This window comes from Balaenoptera borealis, assembly GCF_965194805.1.
Source record: "Balaenoptera borealis genome assembly, chromosome: 14".
Lineage (NCBI taxonomy): Eukaryota > Metazoa > Chordata > Mammalia > Artiodactyla > Balaenopteridae > Balaenoptera > Balaenoptera borealis.
The window spans coordinates 61,841,822-61,862,332 of record NC_138875.1 but is presented as its reverse complement, the minus strand read 5'-3'; the positions used below and the strand labels follow the sequence as shown (position 1 = coordinate 61,862,332).

The window sequence follows — 20,511 nt, the reverse complement described above, 5'->3', positions numbered from 1 at the left end:
TTTAAGTCATGTTACCTCTTCGGCTTCTAGAAAGCCTGACATTAACCATGGCTCCCCTCCAGGGAGGGGCTAAGGTTTACCAGCACATCCTGAGAACACCCAGGTCACAGCTGGATTGTTCTTATTTTTGTAGCCTTTGATTTTGTTTGCCCAGATGCACTCAGCTATTTTTATATTCTACTTGGTCTCTTGAATTGTAGGTATTTCCGTAAGCTGCCTTGAATCATTTTTGGAATAAAGTGGGATAAAAATAAGTAAATAAAGAAATATTGATTGCAAGTTAAAAAACTCAAACAATTTAACCGTGCTAAACTAATGCAGTAAGAGCAAAGCCGAGAATATACATTTTCAAAAACAAACAATAAAGAACTGATAAGCAAAATATAAGTTTAGAACCACTCCTCTATGCTAAATACAACCACTTGCTATCAGACCAAGGTGATGATCCCCATTTGATCTTCCCCCCGAAAAGATTGCAAATTCTTGAAGCTTCTTGGTTCCACATGGAAACAAAACCCAGTGGTCATGCCAAACACGCCCTAACATCTTGCCCTGCAGACTGATCTGGTTCTTTCATTGCAATAAGTATCTTCTGTGAGTTTTGATAAGCACTGAATCTGTCAAAGGTAAAATATTTTAACAAGTATCTTCATGCAGCATCTGTTATTTTGTGGATTATATATGATGCATGCCTTGGATGCCAGACACAAGGCGGGCAAAGCTGATGTTGCATCGGAATAGCTTCTAGTTAGATGCAACCAATACGTACATAAATTATTTCCTTATTAAAAAATCTCTGATTCTTCTCAAGTTTCTTTTAGCAATGGTTTGTTGAGTCCTGACATTTCTATGCCATGCAACATAAAATTTTAACTTCTAAATATTTAAGGACACCAGTGCCAAAAATGAATGTCTTATTTTTAAAATTATAATTTATTGATTCCACCAGAGTTGGTCTAGAATAGGGGAAGTAGTGGTAATAATATTATTTTCATTGGTCCATCTATATCTATGGTATTTTATTCAGTATTTTAAGAGAACTGTTAATTTTCCAAACTGAAGCTTAACTAAATAAGAAAGAATGGAGCAGTGATTTGCAGCACTGGATGCAAATCGTATATTAGGAAAGTGTGGAAAAACTTTACCAAAGAACAGAATTGGGGAGAACAGTTATTTGGAAGCCTGTCAAGTGGAGAAAGAGTCTAATTTTTTCTGACAGAACTAGGGTCTTGGGTGGAACGAGGGTCTAATATTCATCCCAATATTAGAAAGAATTTTTAAAGAATTACAAGTGCTCAGAAATGGAATGACATGCCTTGGAGGTTTCAGCAATGTTTCTGGAAATGTTCAAGCTGACACTGGATGTCTTGATGAGTTTCAGCACCGAGGGGGTCACTGCATTGGGTATGTGATAGAACTAGATAGATCCAAATTTTCTTTGAGTGTAAAATCCTCTATTTGTTGCAACATAATTGCTATTCCTAGATGGTGGAAGGGCATAGTCTAACAATTGGTTTACTTAATGTTGGTCATGTTAAAAGAAGTGAAGAATAATCAAAATAAATATCTGAACCTTAGAGTAATTTATGTAAGTCATGCCACCTAGGATTAGCTAACCTGCCTGCACCACTGTGCTGTGTAGCATGACTCCTGGTAAAAAGCAGCTGGGCTGTGTAATCGGCCTGGAGGAAGATGCTGGGACTTCACAGACTTTACAATAACAGGTTGAATAACTGTTTTTATTTTATTTTATTTTTTATATTGGAGCATAGTTGATTAACAATGTTGTGTTAGTTTCAGGTGTACAGCATGAGTAACTTTTTAAACTTGTTTGCTCATAGACGTTTGCATGTGTGGCCAAATTTTGCACAGAGTTCCTGGGAATTTCTATCACCACCACTTTCTCCAATATCCCGATGCTCTTTGAGTGAACTGTAATGGAGAAGATAACTTACTGGCTCTCTGTGGTCTGGAAAAATGATGAGACACAAGGCACCAGTGAACGAGTGGGCGAAGTACCATGGTGTTAAGGCCTCCATCACTCCTGGGGAGAAAGGTTACTCCAGAAATAGAAAGCATGGTTTGTTTTATTTCCAATCAGGCCGCTCATTGGAATTCATATTCTCTGCTTTATTATGCTGAAAATGACACGCGACTTCTGCCTATCTCTGGATCAATCATCACTTTGATGTTTTATTTACTGATGCACAAAAGGACTTGCCTTTCAAGTCTGTAATCTCTCATTTCAATGGAATTTTTCAAAGTATTAACAGACTAGCTCTACAGGACTGTCTCCCAGTTGGAAATTGGCACAAGATTCTGAAGTGTTATTGGTGCCCCTGGGTGTTTCCTGCCATTTAGTTTCAAGCTAATAAGGAAATGCAGAGGTTGGCTGGAGTTTGCTATGAATACTGTAGGTAGACATTTGTGCTGGAACACACTCAAAGAAGGTTCTTTAGAGAATGCATTTTATCGTACCAGGGACTTTGTTTCCTTGGCTATTGAAATGACTCTTGTTTGGAAATCAGAGGTATTTCTCATCTTTGACCAGCTCTTTTGTGAAGTCTGCACTTCCATGTTTATACCATTCATTTATGACATCATCCAGTTGTTTCCACAGCAAAAATAGTCAGAGAAGAGAAAATAGAAAATAGAATTTTGTTTTTTGAGAAATGTCTATTCAAATCCTTTGACCATTTTTTAAAGCAAGTTATTTGGGGTTTTTTTTTTTTTTTGCTGCTGCTATTGAGTTGTAGGAGTTCCTTATGTATTTTGGAGATTAACCCTTATCAGATATATGGTTTGCCATATTTTCTCTCATTCCATGGGTTGCTTTTTCCCTCTGTTGATTTTTTTCTTTGTTGTGCAGAAGCTTTTTGGTTTGACATAATCCATTTGTTTATTTTTGCTTTTGTTGCCTATGCTTTTAGAATCATATCCATGAAATCACTGCCAAGACCAATGTCATGAAACTTTTCCCTTATGTTTTCTTCTTAGGAGTTTAACAGTTTTGGGTCTTATGTTTAAGCCTTGAATCCATTTTGACTTGGTGTTTTGTTTTGTTTTGTTTTGTCTACGGTGTAAGGGTCCAATTTCACTCTTCTGCATGTGAATATCCAGTCTTTCCAACACCATTCGTTGAAGAGACTCTTCTTGTGTATTCCTGGCACCCTTGTCAGAGATCAGGTGACTGTATAAGTGTGGGTTCATTTCTGGGCTCTCTGTTCTGTTCCATTGCTCTGTGTGTCTGGCTTTGTGTCAGTACCCCACAGGACTGTGGGTTTGCAATAAATTCTGAAATCAGGAAATGTGATGCCTCCAGTTTTGCTCTTTCTCAAGATAGCTTTGGCTACTCAGGGTCCTTTATGGTTCCACATACATTTTAGGGTTGTTTTTTCTATTTCTGAAAAAAATGCCATTGAGATTTTGATAGGAATTGCATTGAATCTGCAGATCTCTTCTTGTAGTATGGCCATTTTAACAATGTTATTTCTTCCAATCCATGACCATGGATGTCTTTCCGTTTATTTGTGCCTCCTTTAGTTTCTTTCATCAATGTTTTGTAGTTTTCAACGTACAAGTCTTTTACTTCCTTAGTTAAGATTATTCATATAATGAAAAGATAACCTACGGATTAGAGAAAACATTTTTAAACCATGTATCTAATAAAGGGTTAATATCCAAAATATAGAAGGAACTCCTACAACCCAACAGCAAAAAAACCCACACACAGTCACCCCTCACACACAACAGACTGTACCATGTGGCTCTCTGAGCCCACGAACCCTTGCCCCTCTGAATTCCAATGTTAACAGCTACATGGGATTCCTTAAATGAAAGGGGGTGGGATTCCTTAAATGAAGGGGGATGGGATTTCTGGGTGGTGTTCTCCAGGGCGTAGGGGCCACAGAGGTGGCTGTACAACAAATGTCAGAAACTAAGAGACCCAAATGCATCCGTGGAAACCATGGTCTTGCTCTTTGAATGAGAGGCACTAGTTAGACCCTGAGACTCGCTTTCCAGTGGGCAGTGAGCTTGAGTAAAGAAGATGTATTTGTCCGGCCTCACACCCGTGGCTGACAGCTAGGTGTCAGTTCAGTCTTCCCCACAGGGATGTTGCCGTATTAAGTGTCGGCTCCATCACATCTTAGCCAATGAGAAGTTGGAGGTCATGACTTTGCCAATATTCTTCCTTGTGATAGTGTTAATTCTGCCTAATGACACCAAAGAAATGGGGTTGTGATAAAACAGGGGCTCCAGATACATCAGCAATTGTCTACCCTGTGAGCCAGAAACACTCTTGGATCATCATAGGGATGTGAATAATTCAATTTGTATTTTAGGACATGTGATTCTCCTACTGGTATGAAAAGAATGCTTATGCATTTTCTCCAGAAACTAGAAATCAGTGGGAAACATTTATTATCCAGCTGCCTTTATTTGCTCTTGATGCAGTTGTATCCTAATGAAGGATGTTTGGGTTCATGAACCCTCGGATGTCTCAAAAAGGCCAGAAAAGTCTGTGCGGGGGAGAAAAGAGAGGACCTGCTCTCCCTGTCCCACCCACCACCCTTCTCCCCCGCCCCACCTCAGGCGGTCCAGCCTCTCCCTTTGAGGACCGTGTCCTGAAATGCCTAATAACATGCTGTCTGTTGGCTTCTGTAGTCCACTGCCAGGGACCCAGTATGTGTTACAGGGACGGGATGTACCATTTAAAATAAAACATCGTGATGTTTGTGTGGATGGCTGTGAACACCATCTTTGTTTTCAAGAATATATTTAAAGAGTTGGTGGACTAGAGAACAGCACTCTTACTATCGTAAAGCTTTTCCTTCAACCAGGAACCACAGGACTCTTACACTCAAGTTGTTTCCATCAGGTGTGGGTATGAGGCCCCATCAAGGATGCCCTGGGCTGCCAGCTCCTCTAACAGGGATCCTTCGTGTTGAGCAGCGCAGAGAGTCACCCTGGCGGGCTGCACAGCACGGGAACCTGGAGACGGACTACTTAGGATGGACGGTGCCCGGCAGTGCCAGATGCTGGACGTGATGGGTGATGTTCCTCTAGGACAGACGGCCGGGCTTGTCCTGTCTGAACAAACTCCCTTTGTTCTGTACAGGAGACACTGGGACCCTAGGAAACTCCTTCCTGAGTCCAGGGTCAACTGGATTTTATAGAGTCTGAAGCCTAGATCACAACCAAATTGCATCGTTGCCCAAGGTTCAACTTTCTGACCCTGTGCCTGACCGGCTTGCTTCCAGGGACGAGAAGTCTAGTCCCCAGAGGCCAGCGACACCTAGGAGAGTTGTCCTGTATTCACTCCCTACCTCCCCCAAATCTCGCAGTTACAGGAACCACCCACTTCTAACTTAAGGGTAGACTTGCCAGGGCCCGAGTGCCTGTCATGGAGTATTTTCTGCTTGTTATGGAATATTCTAGAGTCAGCCATTCCTTCCTCAGAGATAGCATCTTGGTCTTGAGTTAAAATTTCCAACTCTCAAACCTTAAAGATTGGTCATTATGTTTCTTCAGAGTGATGGGAAACCACTTAAAATGACGATCTTCATAGGCTACACAGGCAGTTTAGTTTTAGGATGTGATGTATGTGGGTGAGATGGTAAGCAACAGGCATAAATCCAATTGACAATAATTTGTGAATAAACTATACTGATCATGCTCTGTCGTGATCTGTAGTGGATCAAAAAGTGAATTTCATGTCATCCCTAAGACACATATACATATAGTCACACACTGTATACACGTTAACACCTATATATTTGGGTATATGTATCTATGTGTGTGTATACATATATGGAGTGTAGGTTTAAACAATGTGACTAGCTAAGTCCAGGTGAGTGGCTGTGAATTATGTGGCTATAAACCTATCATTTTTATGGTAAATCACTGAAGTATTCTCTAGCAGTGAACATCGCTTTTTACATAATTTTATTATATTCTTTAAAGATAGTATTAGTATTAATTAAATAGATCCACAGGTAAAATGTGTATTGTGGGAGCATTTTTGACATCTCTGTTTATTAAACTTGGCAGACATTAAGTTAGTACTTTCATTTGAATAAACCCCCTCAACCACAACGTAAAATATCATCTAGAGATAAAGCACTGTGGTCCTCCACGCCCCACTTATAACTTAACATCACAGCATCTCGTAAAGGTAACTCTTAAATATAGGTGTGACTCTAGACCTTGACCGTGGTTTCCACGCTGGTTTTTAGTTATGTCCAGGCTTTCTGTCGGTTATTCACCATTTCCCTCCATCAGTCTCCCCTGGCAACCACCTTTGGCGTCCTGAGCCCACCATTCGTAATAATCCAAAGTGACATGCAGACGTGACTCATGCACCCTCACAGACTCTGTAGAAGGTGCCCTGAGACCCTCTGCAGTGACAGAGCCGGGTCGGGCCGGCCCGTCCCGTGAGGAGGGTGGATGGTCTCGTGGGGCACCCAGCTAGGATCCCCCCACCGCCTTCTCTGCACAGCCAGGCCCATGGTGCCCACGCGTGGCCTCTGAGTCTTGGTCTTTGAAATGACAGAGATGGCAGAGTGAAGCTCCAGACACGACGTGAGCCGGGATGGGGTCCCATGGAGATGAGGTCAGACCGAATGGGCACTGCGTCACTCAGGTCACCATCACGCACTGTCACCCTACCTGCACTGCTGCCCCTGTCCGTCGGTAGCGGGACCGCCTCCAGCTGACACGTACTCCACACCCTGTCCCCCGGGCAGGTAAGAGCAGCGTGCGTCCTGCAGCCACCCAGAGACCAGCGCCAACATCTCCCAACAAGTTAAAACAACCAACGTTTAAATGACTCTGAAACTTTAATTACAGATACTTTTCAACATTTGAAAGTGTGGATTTGCTCTCTTTTTGCATAAACCTGTCAAGGTGGTTCCGTTACACCAGTGTCTTTTCCTGCACCCCTGTCTCTTCTTTATTTAATCAAACGTGTCTGGATCGCAGTCCCAAACCAACTCTGCACTGCATTCCAAGTTGGAAAACTCGGAGAGTGAAACAGGCTCAAAGGAGCAGAAAGCAACCGCAGTGAAGCAGCAGGAAAAGCTGAAGCTGGATATGTGTTTCTCCTAAGTTCCCCCCCGAAATGCAATAATAATGAAAAGGAAGAAAAGAAGAAGATGGAGCTCTCACTCTGCTCCCTCCGCCAACACGCTCGCCTGAAACTCTCTGCGGTCTTAAAGTGCAATTATATGGTGAGGACGCCCAGGCCCGGGATCTGACTGGATGGAGTTCAAAGCCGAAACTTCAAACAGCTCATGACTCAGGCCGGGCGGGCGGGGGCCAGGCGGGGAGGAGGACTGTTCTCAGCCGCTCAAGTGCATCCGAGGAAGAAGTGTCTTTTCTTTTTGTAAAGAAAATCTGTAAATTGTAAGGCATCCTGGTTTGGAAAAATCAAACTCTGTAAGCGCTTCTATCCAAGACTGTGCCAGGGCTGCAGAGTCCAAAGGCCAGCGAGCCCGGCCAGCAGCAGGGGACACGGGCCTCTCCCGGGTGCCCGGCTCCGGTGCTGATGCCCCCCGGAGTCCTCAGAGAAGTCCTCAGCCCTGGGCGCCGAGGAGGCGCACTGGACCAAGGGCATCTGGTAGGATGTGGCTCTCTTCTCGGGCCTGTCCGGGCTGGAGCCGTCGCTGGGCCTCTGGCCATTGAAGAGCAGGTAGCGGCCGCGGGCATCCTGCTCCATCTTGAAGATCTCGTATTCTGTGTGAGGTAGTTTGATGCCCAGTGCCACACAGCCATTGGTGTGGGTCACGTCCTGCTGGACACCCACCTGCCAGGAGCCCTCGGCCCCACACTCGTTCCCGTTGAAGACATTGAGGAGCGAGGCAGTGGCTGCGTCCATGGGGGTGACCTTCATGTGGTTCACTGCCAAGGACACAGGACAGCTCCGTGACTCAAGGATGCTGGGGCACCAAGCCTCACAGGCTTCTGCTCTCAAACCCACCCTGCAGACCAACCCGCCAGACCACAGCCCACAGAAAAGACCCTCAGATGGAAAAGGTTCCATGTCTGGACATGACCGGTGGCCACACCAAGCACCCTGAAGGTGCCACTAGGAAAAGTCCAGCCCATCTGGCAGTAAATGCTGAGCCCAGACTACAACTGACCAAGCCTGTTCCTGTGAAGTCAGACTGTCCCCAAGGAGTGGTCTCTGCGGACACTGCTCTTTGGGATGGACACAGTATTCAACAAAAACTGGCATTTGTTTTTATGAATAGGTTTTGAGGTTTTTAAATAGTTTTGGTGTCAGACACCTATATGAGTGAGCAGTCTATACTGGCCCGTAAATCAGGCAACTAAAATAAATTAGGTTGCAAGCAAGAAAAATATGCTCAAATCTCTTCAATGGAAATCCCAGCCCTTGTAGAGGACCGCTTCTGAGGCTCTCCCAGGGGCCCATATTCTGCATACACTTGAGAGCTTTGGAGGGGACTCAGACCCAGATGGTTGTTCTCTGGGCTACAGCTACCAAAGGCCCATTGTCCCTAGAGCCAATCTTCCTCCCTAAGGTGGGAGGGGGGCAGTAAAATGCCCCAGGGTTTATCTGGGTTGGCAGAAATACTTCATATTAAATGGACTGAATCACAGCATGCTATCCTGGGAGGGGAATCTAGGCCAGCCCTCTTATTTGTCCATGACAGGGTTGACACCTTCCTAAAAAGATGCACAAGCTTAAAAACAGTCTAGAAATAGAGATCACAAGGCCCCCCCACCCCTTGCTCACAGCCTTGCAGCCTGGAGAATGTCACCCTTTACCTGCCTTACTTAGGTGATCACTAGGCATACCGCCCGCCCACCTGTAAGCACGTGGCATCTTCTCAAGGGCACGACGGGCACACTCTGAGCACCTGGGCGTCACTAACGCCAGCTCCGAGGCTGCAGAGAATGATGCAGGCAGGCAGTCCACTCCCCAACATCCGTAGCAGAGAAGATGCCCTTTGCCCCTGGCTCCGCCTCCACAAACACGTCCCCAGACTGCTGCCGTGACCTCGGGGTGTGGGGCGTGGGGCAGGAGCCCTACCTTTGAACACAAACTCCGTGCCGCCCATGACCCTGGCCGAGTGCACGCCGCGGCTGTAGCGGCCCTTGGCGTAGATGGTGAAGGTGGGATGCTTGCACACGGGGTCGGAGTAGTGGTAGTAGTGCCCCTCCCAGGTGTGGTTGTTGTCGTGGAAGATGAAGTGGCGCGTGAGGAAGAGGACCTCGGGCCGCACCTCGCACCGCTGGCTCACCCACTCGCCGTGCAGGCCCACCGTCAGGTCCGCCTTGGGGGGCAGCAGGGGCGGCCGGTGCTCATCCGACCGGTGGATGATGCGGCAGGCGATGCAGGCGTGGTCGTGGTTCTGGAGCCAAAACACAAACACGGGGGGAAAAGAAAAAAAAAAAAAAAAAAAGTCTCCATGAGAGCAGTGCGCATGCGCTGCCTTCGACGGGGCTCACGGCACAGGCGCCGGCAGCCCCTGAGGCACCGCCACCTGTAACCTGGGTACCCCAGGGGCAACTGGAGCCGCAGACAGGGTGTGTGTGCCTGCGTGTGCTCACAAGTACGTAAGTGTGTTTGGCTAACGGTAGAGCCTTGCCTAAATACTTAATGTGATCTGGACCCCCTTTAGAATCCTGTTACATTTTCAGACCATGTGCCCTGGACACTTGATTTCAAAAAGAAAAGCTGGCATCACCTCACCCTAATTAGGATGGCTACTATCAGAACAAGCAAAAAATGAGAGCATTGGTGGGGCCGTGGAGAAACTGGAACTCTCGTGCACCGCTGGTAGGAACGTAAAGGGGTGCAGCTGCTGTGGAAAAGGATCACCTTAGGACCCAGCAACCCCTCTTCTGGTTTATACCCCAAAGAACTGAAATCAGGGTCTCAAAGAGGTATTTGTTCACCCACGTTCATAGCAGCACGATTTGCAATAACCTAAAAACGGAAACAACACAATGTACATCAATGGCTGAATGGATAAACAAAACGTGGTCTAGACACACAATGACTATGATTCAGCCTTAAAAAAGGACGGGAATCCTGACACACGCATGTCGTTACAAGGATGAACCGTGAGGGCATCATGCTGAGTGAAATCAGCCGGTCACAGAAGGACAAATTCTGTGCGATCCCACTTATAGGAGGGACCTCAAGTCATCAAATCCATGGAGACGGAAAGCAGAATAGAGTTACCAGGGGCTGGGGTGGGGGTGGGGAGTTCGTGGCCAGATGGAGATGAAGATCGTATGACAATGTGAATGTCCTTGATGTCACTGAACTGACATCTAAACATGGCTAAGATGGTAAATTTTATGTGACGCGTATTTTACAACTAGATTCTTCCATTAAAAATAATTATGAGGGCTTCCCTGGTGGCACAGTGGTTGAGAATCTGCCTGCCGGTGCAGGGAACACGGGTTCGAGCCCTGGTCTGGGAAGATCCCACATGCCGCGGAGCAACTGGGCCAGCGAGCCACAACTACTGAGCCTGCGCGTCTGGAGCCTGTGCTCCGCAACAAGAGAGGCCGCGATAGTGAGAGGCCCGCGCACCGCGATGAAGAGTGGCCCCCGCTCGCCGCAACTAGAGGAAGCCCTCGCACAGAAACGAAGACCCAACACAGCCAAAAATAAATAAATTAAAAAATAATAATAATTATGAGACACAAAAGAAAAAAAAAGGACAGCGTTCCAGTTGCCGTGGGTGACACAGGGCGCTGTGTAGTGAGGGCAGAGGTCCCCATGAAGGAGGCATGAAGGACACAGCCCCAAAGGAGGCAAAAGCAGAGGCCCGGAGAGGCCATGGGCACTCCTGTCCCTACCTGCGTCTGCTGGCCTGAGGTCTGGATGGTTTATGGGCTCTGAATGCTTCCTGCTTTATAGCTTCACGCCATTTAATCAGTGCAAGAGAGTGGCCGCCCCGTCTTTCGGGAGCGCCTCTCTGGCCGGGCCTGCTTATAGCACCAACGTGGACCTGGCACAAGGGCTGTCTAGGGTTGCCACTTAGGAAACCTCCTCCGAGTAGAGTAGGAGGGCCCGACTGTCAGCCATGTAGATGCTGTTTGCCTGAAGGGCTCAGGGCTCACACAAAAAGCCAAGGTCTGGAGACATAGGAGCCGGCTCCTTGACCAGACAGACTGCCATCCGCTGTTGGACCCAAGTCACCGGAGGCCCATGGGCCAGGGCTGCCTCCCCGGATGGGGCATCCTCTTCAGTACTCTCCCTCCCATGCAGGTCTGTAAAGCCTCCTGGGCTGCCAGACACCAGCCACGCTAGAGGCCCACGTGAATGTGCCCGGTGCGCTGGCAGGAGGGCGACACTGTCCCTGCCCCCTGCCCGGGGCCCACCGTGCAGCAGCTCCTGGTCCAGCAGCTCCTGGTCCAGCAGCTCCTGGCCTGTAGACAGGGACTGACAGGTGGCCACTTGGGCAGGCAGGCACTTGTTTTCTGGGCAGAAATCCAAACCTCCAGGCCTTTCCATCCCCGGCACTGACTCCATGCGGGGCTGCGGCAGTTCTTTGGTTGAAGGCTGGGTTGCCTGGGAGAGTAGGTGGGAATTGCAGGGGACCAGGGCTCCCCAGCCGCCCCTTCCACACTCTCCTCCCAGGACAGCTCAGCGCCCGCTGAAGGTCCCTGTGCTCATCAGCTGAGCCTGGAGTTGTCATTTACAGGAGAGGAGGTTTGCTTGGGGCCTGTGGACAATGAGATCAAACAGGCAGTGCAGAGGCCTCGCTGTCCCGGGGCCCATGCGTCTGTGGGCCTACGGTTTCCTACCAAGGCCTCTGAGACACACGGGAGAAAGTGCCCTGTAGCCTGTGGTCAGCAGTGAGCCGTCTGCAAGCTACAGCAAGGAAACGGGCAGGAAGGACACGTGCACACAGCCCACGAGGCCTGCACTTAACTGCACAGAAAGAGATGGTTCCGGCCTTAGCAGGAGATCCACGGGCCAGCGACTGCAGCTGGGGACCCTGGGCAAGTTACTGATCTCTCCGTTTCAATGTCCCCATGCATAAAATGAGCACTGTTACACCTGCCTAAATGCCATAAGAAATGAGGATTAGACTAAGGTGGGTCCCACTCTGGGCTCCCAGAACCACTACGAGGAGAAGTTTCTCGGCGTGGGGTTGCATGCGTGCACGGCACTTGGTGGGAAGACCAAACAAACGGCACATCTCCTGCTATATGCGCCACTATCTTTCAAACGCATGACAGGGTGAAAAAGACACAAATTTAGTTAAAAGAAAGCATCACTGAATTCAGTAATTTTGCCACTATGTATTTTCTTGTAAACTACTAGGAAGCGAAGGTTCCAATTTTTTTACCCCAAAAGGGGGTTTTTACTCAAAGTCTGGGATGGAAAGTTAATATGATTTCTGTAACATCATATTAACTCCCGCACCCAGGAAGTAGCCCCTTCCTTAATGGCTAACAAGCGTTATCATGATCAGCACCTTGATCAAACTGTACCTGCTGCCCCTGCTCCCGTGCCCCAGCCCCACATGGCCTGTGTGAGACCAGCCCTGTACTCAGACTCAAGCCTCTGAGATTTCACAGACAGGACGGGGGAGGGGGGAAATCTGGTGCTGGTACCCGTTAGCCAGCACACTGAGTGGTGCAGAAGGCGGCCCTGGAAAGAGAGAGGACCCTCTGAGAACACATGCCAGGCAGCTTCCAAAACACCCACGAGGAGCGATGGCTCAGCTACTCCACTGGGAGCTCGCCAGCTGGAAGCTTGCTGACCGCCCTCCCCCAATACCCGCTCACTGAGCAGATCCTATGCAGCCCACGTGCACTGCAGGTCCCTACACGCCGACCCAGCCTCCAACCCCTTCTTCCTGTTCCCCACCACTCGGTTTGCTATCTGTGATTTGGGAATTTAAAAACATCAGTTGTGACCACTTCATTTCTGGCCATTCTAGGAAGACATGAGTCTCAATCCCTGAAAAGATTTGTTTGTTTCCTCAAATACCAATATCATTCAGGAAGTGCCCAGAAAGCTTCTTAGATTGAGCAGGCGGGGCAGGAACAAGGGGTCTCAGTTCTTGCAAGAGCCACTGCTCGGATGACACCAGGGATCAACTGCTCTTCAGAAAAGGAACCGGCTCGGAGGGGAGGGGCCACCAACGTGGGGCCCAGGATGTTCCATGCCCAACACGCTGGCGTTTGGTGTTTTTCTTTAAGAACGACAGGGCACGGGTCCTGAGCTCCGAGATGAGCATCTGGCTGGGCTGTGGTCCTTCAGGCGAGAGATGGTCCTGGCTGAAGCGTTTCTGGTCGGCAGCAGAGAAAGGCAGGCCAGGTAGTTTCAGGGAAGCTTGTCACCCATCGGTTGGGAAGGAGTGGGAGGAAGTTGCCCCTTGGGTATTGGTCTTACCAAATTCCTGAACTAGCTACTTTACTTCATTGTGGTCAAACATACATAACATAAAACTTCCCATCTAAGTAATTCACACTGTCGTGCAACCATCCCCACCATCATCTCCAGAACTTTTTCATCTTCCCCAATTGAAACTCTGTCCCAATTAAATACAACACTCCATCCCACCCCCCATCATAGCCCTTGACAACCACCATCCTACTTTCTGTGTCTATGGATATGACTACTCGAGGTCCCGCACATAAGTGGGATCATACAGTATTTGTCCTTCTTATAACTGGCTTATTTCACTTAACATAATGTCCTCAAGGTTCATTCATGTTGTAGCATGTGTCAGAATTTCCTTCCTTTTTAAGGCTGAATAGTATTTCACTGTATGGATGGACCACATTTTGTTTACCCATTCATCTGTCAATGGACACCTGGGTTGCTTTCACTTTTTGGCTATTGTGAATAATGCTGCCGTGAACACGGGTGTCCAATCTATTTGAGAACATGCTTTCAATTCTTTTGGGTATATACCTAGAAGTGGAATTGCTGGATTATATGGTGATTCTATGTTCAATCTTTTTTGAGAATCTGCCATATTGTTTTCCACAGCAGCTGCACCATTGTACATTCTCACCAGCAAAGCACGACGGTTCCAATTTCTCTACACCCTCACCAGCAGTTGTTATTTTCTCTCTCTTTTTTTTTTTGATAACAGCCATCCTAATATGTGTGATGTGCTATCTCACCGTAGTTTTGATTTGCATTTCCCTCATGATTAGAAATGTTGAGCATCTTTTCATGTGCTTATGGGCTATTTGTACATCTTCTTTGGAGAAATGTCTATTCAAGTCCTTTGCCCATTTTTTAATCGGGTTGCTTTTTATTGTTGTTGTTGAGTTGACTAGTTACCGTTTTAACCAACTCTTTAGCTGGCATTAAGAAACCAAAGATGTCATACATGAGTGTGGGAGTTTTGGCCTCTCTGTGGATGCTGTCAACAAGGGGACAGTTTCAGCCAAGGTCGGATAAAGGGAACACCTTTCTGTTTTGTGGACAGATATTTTTAAAATCTGATTTGTGCTCTTAATTACCACTATCCTTGGCTTGAATAAAATCCAAAAGACCTACAGGAACAACCATGGAGAAGCAGAAATTAAGGCCTAGATATCGTACCAGCTCTAAAGTTTCTCTTTTCCAAGATGCTTTTCTTAAATAGCGGCCATTCACAATGACTAAAGGGGAAGAGTTTTTCAACATGAAGAGTGATTTGTACCATGAAATCTCATTTGCTTCATGAAGTTACTCTTTGTTTGGTCCATGCTCTGATCCATGAGTCTCATCTGAGAAGCTGTCTTTCCCAGGCTCTCCCGTTAGGCTTCACATCACTCCCTCCCTCGCATCTCAGACAGGCTATTTTAATGTCAGGGTTCCTGTGCACACAGAAGCTGAGGGCTAGAGCCAAGGGACCAGAACGTGTTCCTTGCTGCTATTCTTTACACCAACTATAAAAAGCTTTCATTCCTGGGCGGGGGTTGGGGGGGCATCCCTATACCATTAATCTCTTAAGAAAGAAATCAAGCTTATTCTAAAAACGAAAATGTAACATCACATTTTATCAGCGAGCAATGTCCTAGGCAGAGGGGGGTTTTCCCACTGTGCTTCCTGATCCTGGCCCGGCCCTGGGAACAGTTAAATAACACAATTTGCATGTACAGGGCGTTTGATGCCGGGGAAGTTCAAGCACATCATCTCCTTACGCTTCTCAGTCTCCCAAAGAGACCACAGTACACGTCACAGATGAGGCCATCAAAGCACAGAGAGAGAGAATGACATGGCTCAGAGGGATCTGGGACGGAACTCGGCTGTGGGGCTTGCCGAGCGCTCCCTTCTGGCCCCAGGCTGCCCCTTAGGCTGGGGTCTGCAAGGAACACACGTCTCCCTACCAAGGGCTCTGGTCCCTTGAAAAGGTCCGCTCTGGCCGATGACTGACACAGTTCTCTAGGCTTTGCCCTGTTCCCTGCCAACATTTATTTCTGGAGAGCTTGTTCGTCAGCATTTGCTGACGGATCCACTTGTTTCCCAGCATCTTCCCAGAATGGAAAAAGTTACTTGACGTGATCTTGTCGTGAATAAGTCAACTAGAGAAGCAGCCTGCATAAGACATTTCTTGGGCTAAATGTTTTGTTTGAGGAGGAGGAGAAATGGGGATAGATGATGAAATGCCCCCTCCTAGAGTTCTGCTCCCCCGGGTCACGTTTCTCAGGAAGAAACCTCCACGGATGGCCGAGGATGAGGATGATGCTGAAAGCTGTCTTCCCGAGTGCCATTCACCACGCGTGTGACTGAACTGCAGGCGCCCTACGGTGGGTCTTCCTACGCGGACATCCTTCCCGGCTCCTCTCCGTGACATGGTAGCTATTTGAGGCCAAGACCAGCGCCCTCCCGTTTTCCTATGTCCCACGACACCTAGGAGAATGCAGTAGGTGTGATACAGGTTCATGGCTCACGGGCTGATGGATGGTTAGAAAGTTGTCCTCGGATACGTAACAAGATGAACAGAGCAGCCAGCATTCATCACAACCGTGAGCGCTGCCCGCTTTGTGGGAGGGGCCTCTTGGGGTGCCTTTCAGAGCTGGGATCCTAGGATGTTGTGGACTCGGGCTCATTCTGACCTCCCAAAGGAGCCGTGATGATTCCTCTTTCAGAAGAAAGTAGGGGAAACGGCCGTGGCCACACAGGTTGGGTCTCTGTAACTGTAGCCTTAGGGCCACACCCAGAGGCTGGCAGTCTGTCTGGCCAGGCCGGGGCAGCCAATGCCACATGCACACGGCAACGCTCGGACCCCCTCAGCCTGGTCACCGCCTGCCAGGAGCAGGTGGCAGGCGTTGAGGACAGAAGGACTTAGCCTCACAAGGACTCTGCACAGCAACCCTGTAGCTGTGATGCAACCACCACAGAGGGGCCCGGGCTGGAAGGACGACGGAAAAGGGTGAGAGAGGCACGGCCGGTTCCTCAGGGCCTGCGTTTGGCTGCCGGGTCTTCCGTGAGCGGAACCGACAGAACACTGCGTCCTGGAGGGAAGAAGGAGCATCGGTGGGTGCCCGGGAGCAGTACTGCATTTTCTAGAAATGGGATTTCCAAGAAGTTTAGACTCTGAGATGTGAGCTCCCAAAAGCCTTTCCTGTAAATCACACAAAAGATAATTTCATCTCCACCTTGCCTGTACATACACACTTTGCACAGAGCCCAGAGCTCGATAAAAGGACCATAAGAAGATGGTTCTTCAATACAAATGACTATAAGAATGGTTTCAGAAGAAAATGCTGATTAAATTTTACTTGTTTGATTGCTTCTTCCCCTCCTATTAATTTAAACGCATTTAAAGAGTTGAAGGAGACTCATCTTCATAATCACATCGGCTGTAAAGGCAGCGGACCCCACGTTTGGCCCCCTTCCCCCCTGCCCTCTGCCCACAGTGCTCGGCCAATGCCCCGCACACAGGACTTGACCCAGACTCTCCAATGGTCGGTTTCCTGCAGCCCAGGCGTTCACGCCGTCCTCTCAGCTTCCTGGACTTTTAAGGGATGAAATGTTTACCACTTGCATTGTCCCTGACAACAACGACTTCCTGGTCTGCTGACTCCTTAAATAAAAATCTTGCACTCAGTAATCAAGAAAAATAATGAACTGTTTCTGCACTCACAGCAGAGGCCAGTAGCTGTGCAGTGTGGCAATCGTGTGACTCTTCATATTTCGACCCAAATAAAATGTCCACATGAGCAAGCCTTTCGGAGGCCAGAACCCATCATCCGACCCCCATCGCCGGCTCTTTTTTCATCCTGTGGGCGGCACGTGCGGCCTGGCAGTGAACACCCGGCCCTGGGGGCAGGGTCACGGTTTTCTGTAAGGGGCATCCTGATTGAACATAAGGTGGGCTTCTGACACTGTCTCGGTCATGACTCCTTGAATGCCCTGGTCTTCTACCACCTCTTCTGACTACCATCACCTCTGCAAAACCCTCTTCTCTTTGCCCTGCACTGACCGAAAGAGCAGGGGCAGTGATTCCTCCGTGAGCTTCTGGATCCTTCTACTCGTGCACCTGTGACACCCACTTACCCACCCCGCCGGGAGCCACGCCAACCACATGCCTGAGGAGAGACCCCTTCCTGCTGCAGAGCTGCCTCCTGGAGCTGGGCGGAAACTCCGATGTCCACAGCCACGTGGTCCAAAGTCCCTCGGATGTCACAGATGTCACCATAAATCTGTGTAGCTCACATGCTCTGAGGAGGCTTGGGAAGACAAGCTCCCTCAAAAACAAATGACTACTCGCAGTCCAGAGGCCTGCAGGGAACTCAGGAGAGAAAGCACACGAGTACCCCTGCTTCCTCCCAGCGGTCCGGCACCCCCAAAACACTCTGCTGTGTTTCCGCCTCCGACGGGCAGCCCCACTATCAGCGTTCCAGGCAGGCTATTTCAGAAACATGGCTTGGGGAGAGTGGTCTGGTTTGCAGGCAAGCCCTTTGATTTACGACCCTGTGGCCTCATCAGTGCAGGGTTTTGGAAAAAGACCAATTCTGCTTGCTTTGCAAGTATGATCCTGAGGCCCTGGCATTTCCAATGACCCCAGCAATCATTTGCTCTTAATTACTTTTGATTCTGCCAAGGAAAGAGGGCACCTGGCTAAGCCTCCACCACACAGGAATCCAGGCAGAGGGTAAGGGCTGCCCTGATGCTAAACTCGATTCAAGCACAGCATCTTCTTTCAGGGTTATTTTAGGGGGTCCTGTTTTTTTAATGAAGAGTAGACAACTTCATCCTGAAAGAATCCTCCCGGCTCACCTGATTCTCTTCAAACATCATTTTTTTGCCGAAGGGCTCTGAACCTCACAGCAAAGCTGTATAAAGCTTAGAAAATCAAGTTGATTTAAAATCTCTATTTTTACATGGTGTCCCGTTTCCAGAGGGGCTGAGACTAGTGGTTTTAAACTCAACTTAGCATTTAAACTAATTTTCAGCCAGGTCTCTTCGGACCGGCGATTAGGGAAGATGAAGGGTTCAGAGGTGGGGGGCGAGGCCTGTGGTCTGTCCGGATGTGCCCCCAGCCCTCCTCCTTCCCAGGGGGCTGGTGGGCGGGTCTGTGGGAGCCCAGCGGGCAGGCAGCACCTGGGGCTTTGGAAAGGCACCAGCGGCCAAGTCCGCTGATCCCTTCTCCTGGCCGGCCTGGGGAGGGATCTCAAAACTTCCTGACTGCTTGCTCACTGCAGGCTAGGATGCACATGCCAGGGACAACAGGAGAAGAACGGGCCCTTTCAGCTCCCAGAGCCACGCGGACCTGGGCCGGCCTTCAGGGGAGAGCGCAGGCCAGGTCCTGGACGCCGGCCTGCGTCCGCCCAGCCCCTTCACCGGCTTCATCTGTGCCCACAGCGTTCCTCCGAGCCTCAGAATCCTGCCTTTTTGGAATCTGTTTTGAGTGTGGTGATGGAGTTTGGGTAGTATAAGATCACGGCACAAATCGCAGCAGGTACAAAAACGTTCACGGTGACGAGTATCTTTCCCCCGGCCACACTGTCCCCTGCCTCTGAGACCATCACTGTTCCACTGCAGAAACACTGGCTCCTTGATCAGTTTACCTTCTTCTTTTATTACTAGCTTTACACATGGTATCACACTGTTCATGTTATTCTGTACCTTCCTTTAAAAAAAAAAAAAAAAGCTTAACAGTGTGTCCTGGATAATCTCCAAGATCCAAGGTTCTTTCCACCCTTAATATTCCTTAAATGAGGGATTGTAGCCTAGGGTTTAAAGAATTTACTTCTTAAGAATCTGGGAGACGGTCCCACAACTGCCCCTGCAGAGGAGGGAAGAGAAAATGGGAGTGAGAGGAGGGGCAGAGACGGAGGTAAGACGAGAAAGGCGGTTGTGGGTACTCCTTTCTTTTCCAGGCCTAAGGAGCGCTCAAGAGATCAAAAAGCCCACGTGGGCATCCGCAGGTGAGGAAACGGAGTCTGGACCCGACAACGTGCACCAACAGCCCAAGGTCAGGTTCAGAGTGGAAGCCGGCTGGTCCAGGCTGTCTGCTGCCTCCTCTGGGCAGGGGGCCTCCATCCAGCCTCCTCTCTCCTTCCTGGGCCCTGGCCGCCCTACTCACCAGCATCCTCGCTGGAAGGTGAGCAGGGATGAAGGCCCTGCTCCTGGGAGGATCCTCCCACAGGCTCAGGCCAGGCTGGGTCAGGGCTCTGGCTCCCAGGGGGTTTCTGGATGAGCTGCAGACCGTTTTCACTCACGACACCCTTACTCCCGGAGATAATGTGAACGTTGGCTCGACTGTGCTCAAAGAAAGCCAGATGCACGGCTGAAAATCCCGTTCCCGCTGCCACCTGACACCAGGAGTTTGGAGAGAAGTGTCGTTAAGCTGCAGCGTCTGGATAAGGCGGCCACCTGCAAAGGTCCCTCGACGGTTCCTCCGTTTCCCAGAAGCCGGGCCCTCGCCCTGGTGCCTCCTAGGCAGAGTCCCGTCCTGGTGCCTCTGCGTTAGCTGTGGAGCAGGCAGAGCCCACTGCCCGCCCTCTCCCTGCAAGGACACCTGGGGTCCCCGGGGCAGGAGGGCCGCCCTCTCCCTCGCAGCCCCGCCTCACCTGGTGCCTGTAGAACTCGCAGGGCACAGCACAGCGGACCTGGCCGGGGTCTGCGCGGAGCCCAGGGTCCCCTCAGCACGGGGAGGGGATGTCCCCGAGATGTGCATCCAGAGGAAGCCGCCCCACCCGCTCGGCCTCCTGGCAGACCCCCCACAGTCATCATAAAGGCGACTTTCGTGACACAAGCTCGCAGTAACAGACAGAAAGAAGACAACCGAGTGGTCAGGTGGGGGCAGTACCAGCAGTACCCTCACTAGGCATGAGTGCGCTCCAAGGACTGAGAAGAAAACAGATGCTTTAAAAACAAATAAACCACCAAACAAAAGCTGGACAAGCCCTGCAACTGGAGAGTTGCTGTTCTAGAAAGGATTCCAGAAAAGCCGGTCTGATGGTGGGGGCCACTGGGGAGAAAGCCGCTGCCCCCCAGGCCCCCTTCCTGCCTCCCCAGCTTCTGCGGTGGAAATGACCCTGTTACATGCAGACACGGACACT

General features: G+C 49.3%; 1 protein-coding gene and 1 long non-coding RNA gene across 3 annotated transcripts in view; both read right to left on the bottom strand.

Moving 5' to 3' along the window:
- Positions 1 to 6,820: 6,820 nt before the first annotated feature.
- Positions 6,821 to 20,511, bottom strand: part of APCDD1 (APC down-regulated 1) — a 31,093-nt gene continuing 17,402 nt past the window's right edge. For both annotated transcript variants that reach the window (XM_082354819.1, XM_082354818.1), the window contains exons 4-5: positions 9,056 to 9,377; positions 6,821 to 7,899 (exon numbers count right to left, since the gene is read on the bottom strand). In XM_082354819.1, coding sequence (XP_082210945.1) covers positions 7,448 to 7,899; positions 9,056 to 9,377 — 774 coding nt within the window. In that variant the 3' untranslated portion in view covers positions 6,821 to 7,447. The remainder of the gene's footprint in view (positions 7,900 to 9,055; positions 9,378 to 20,511) is intronic.
- LOC309611061 lies at positions 14,978 to 17,522 on the bottom strand. Its single transcript, XR_014234310.1, has 2 exons — positions 17,088 to 17,522; positions 14,978 to 16,506 (listed from the first exon to the last, which is right to left on the bottom strand). It is a non-coding gene; the product is annotated as an uncharacterized lncRNA (long non-coding RNA).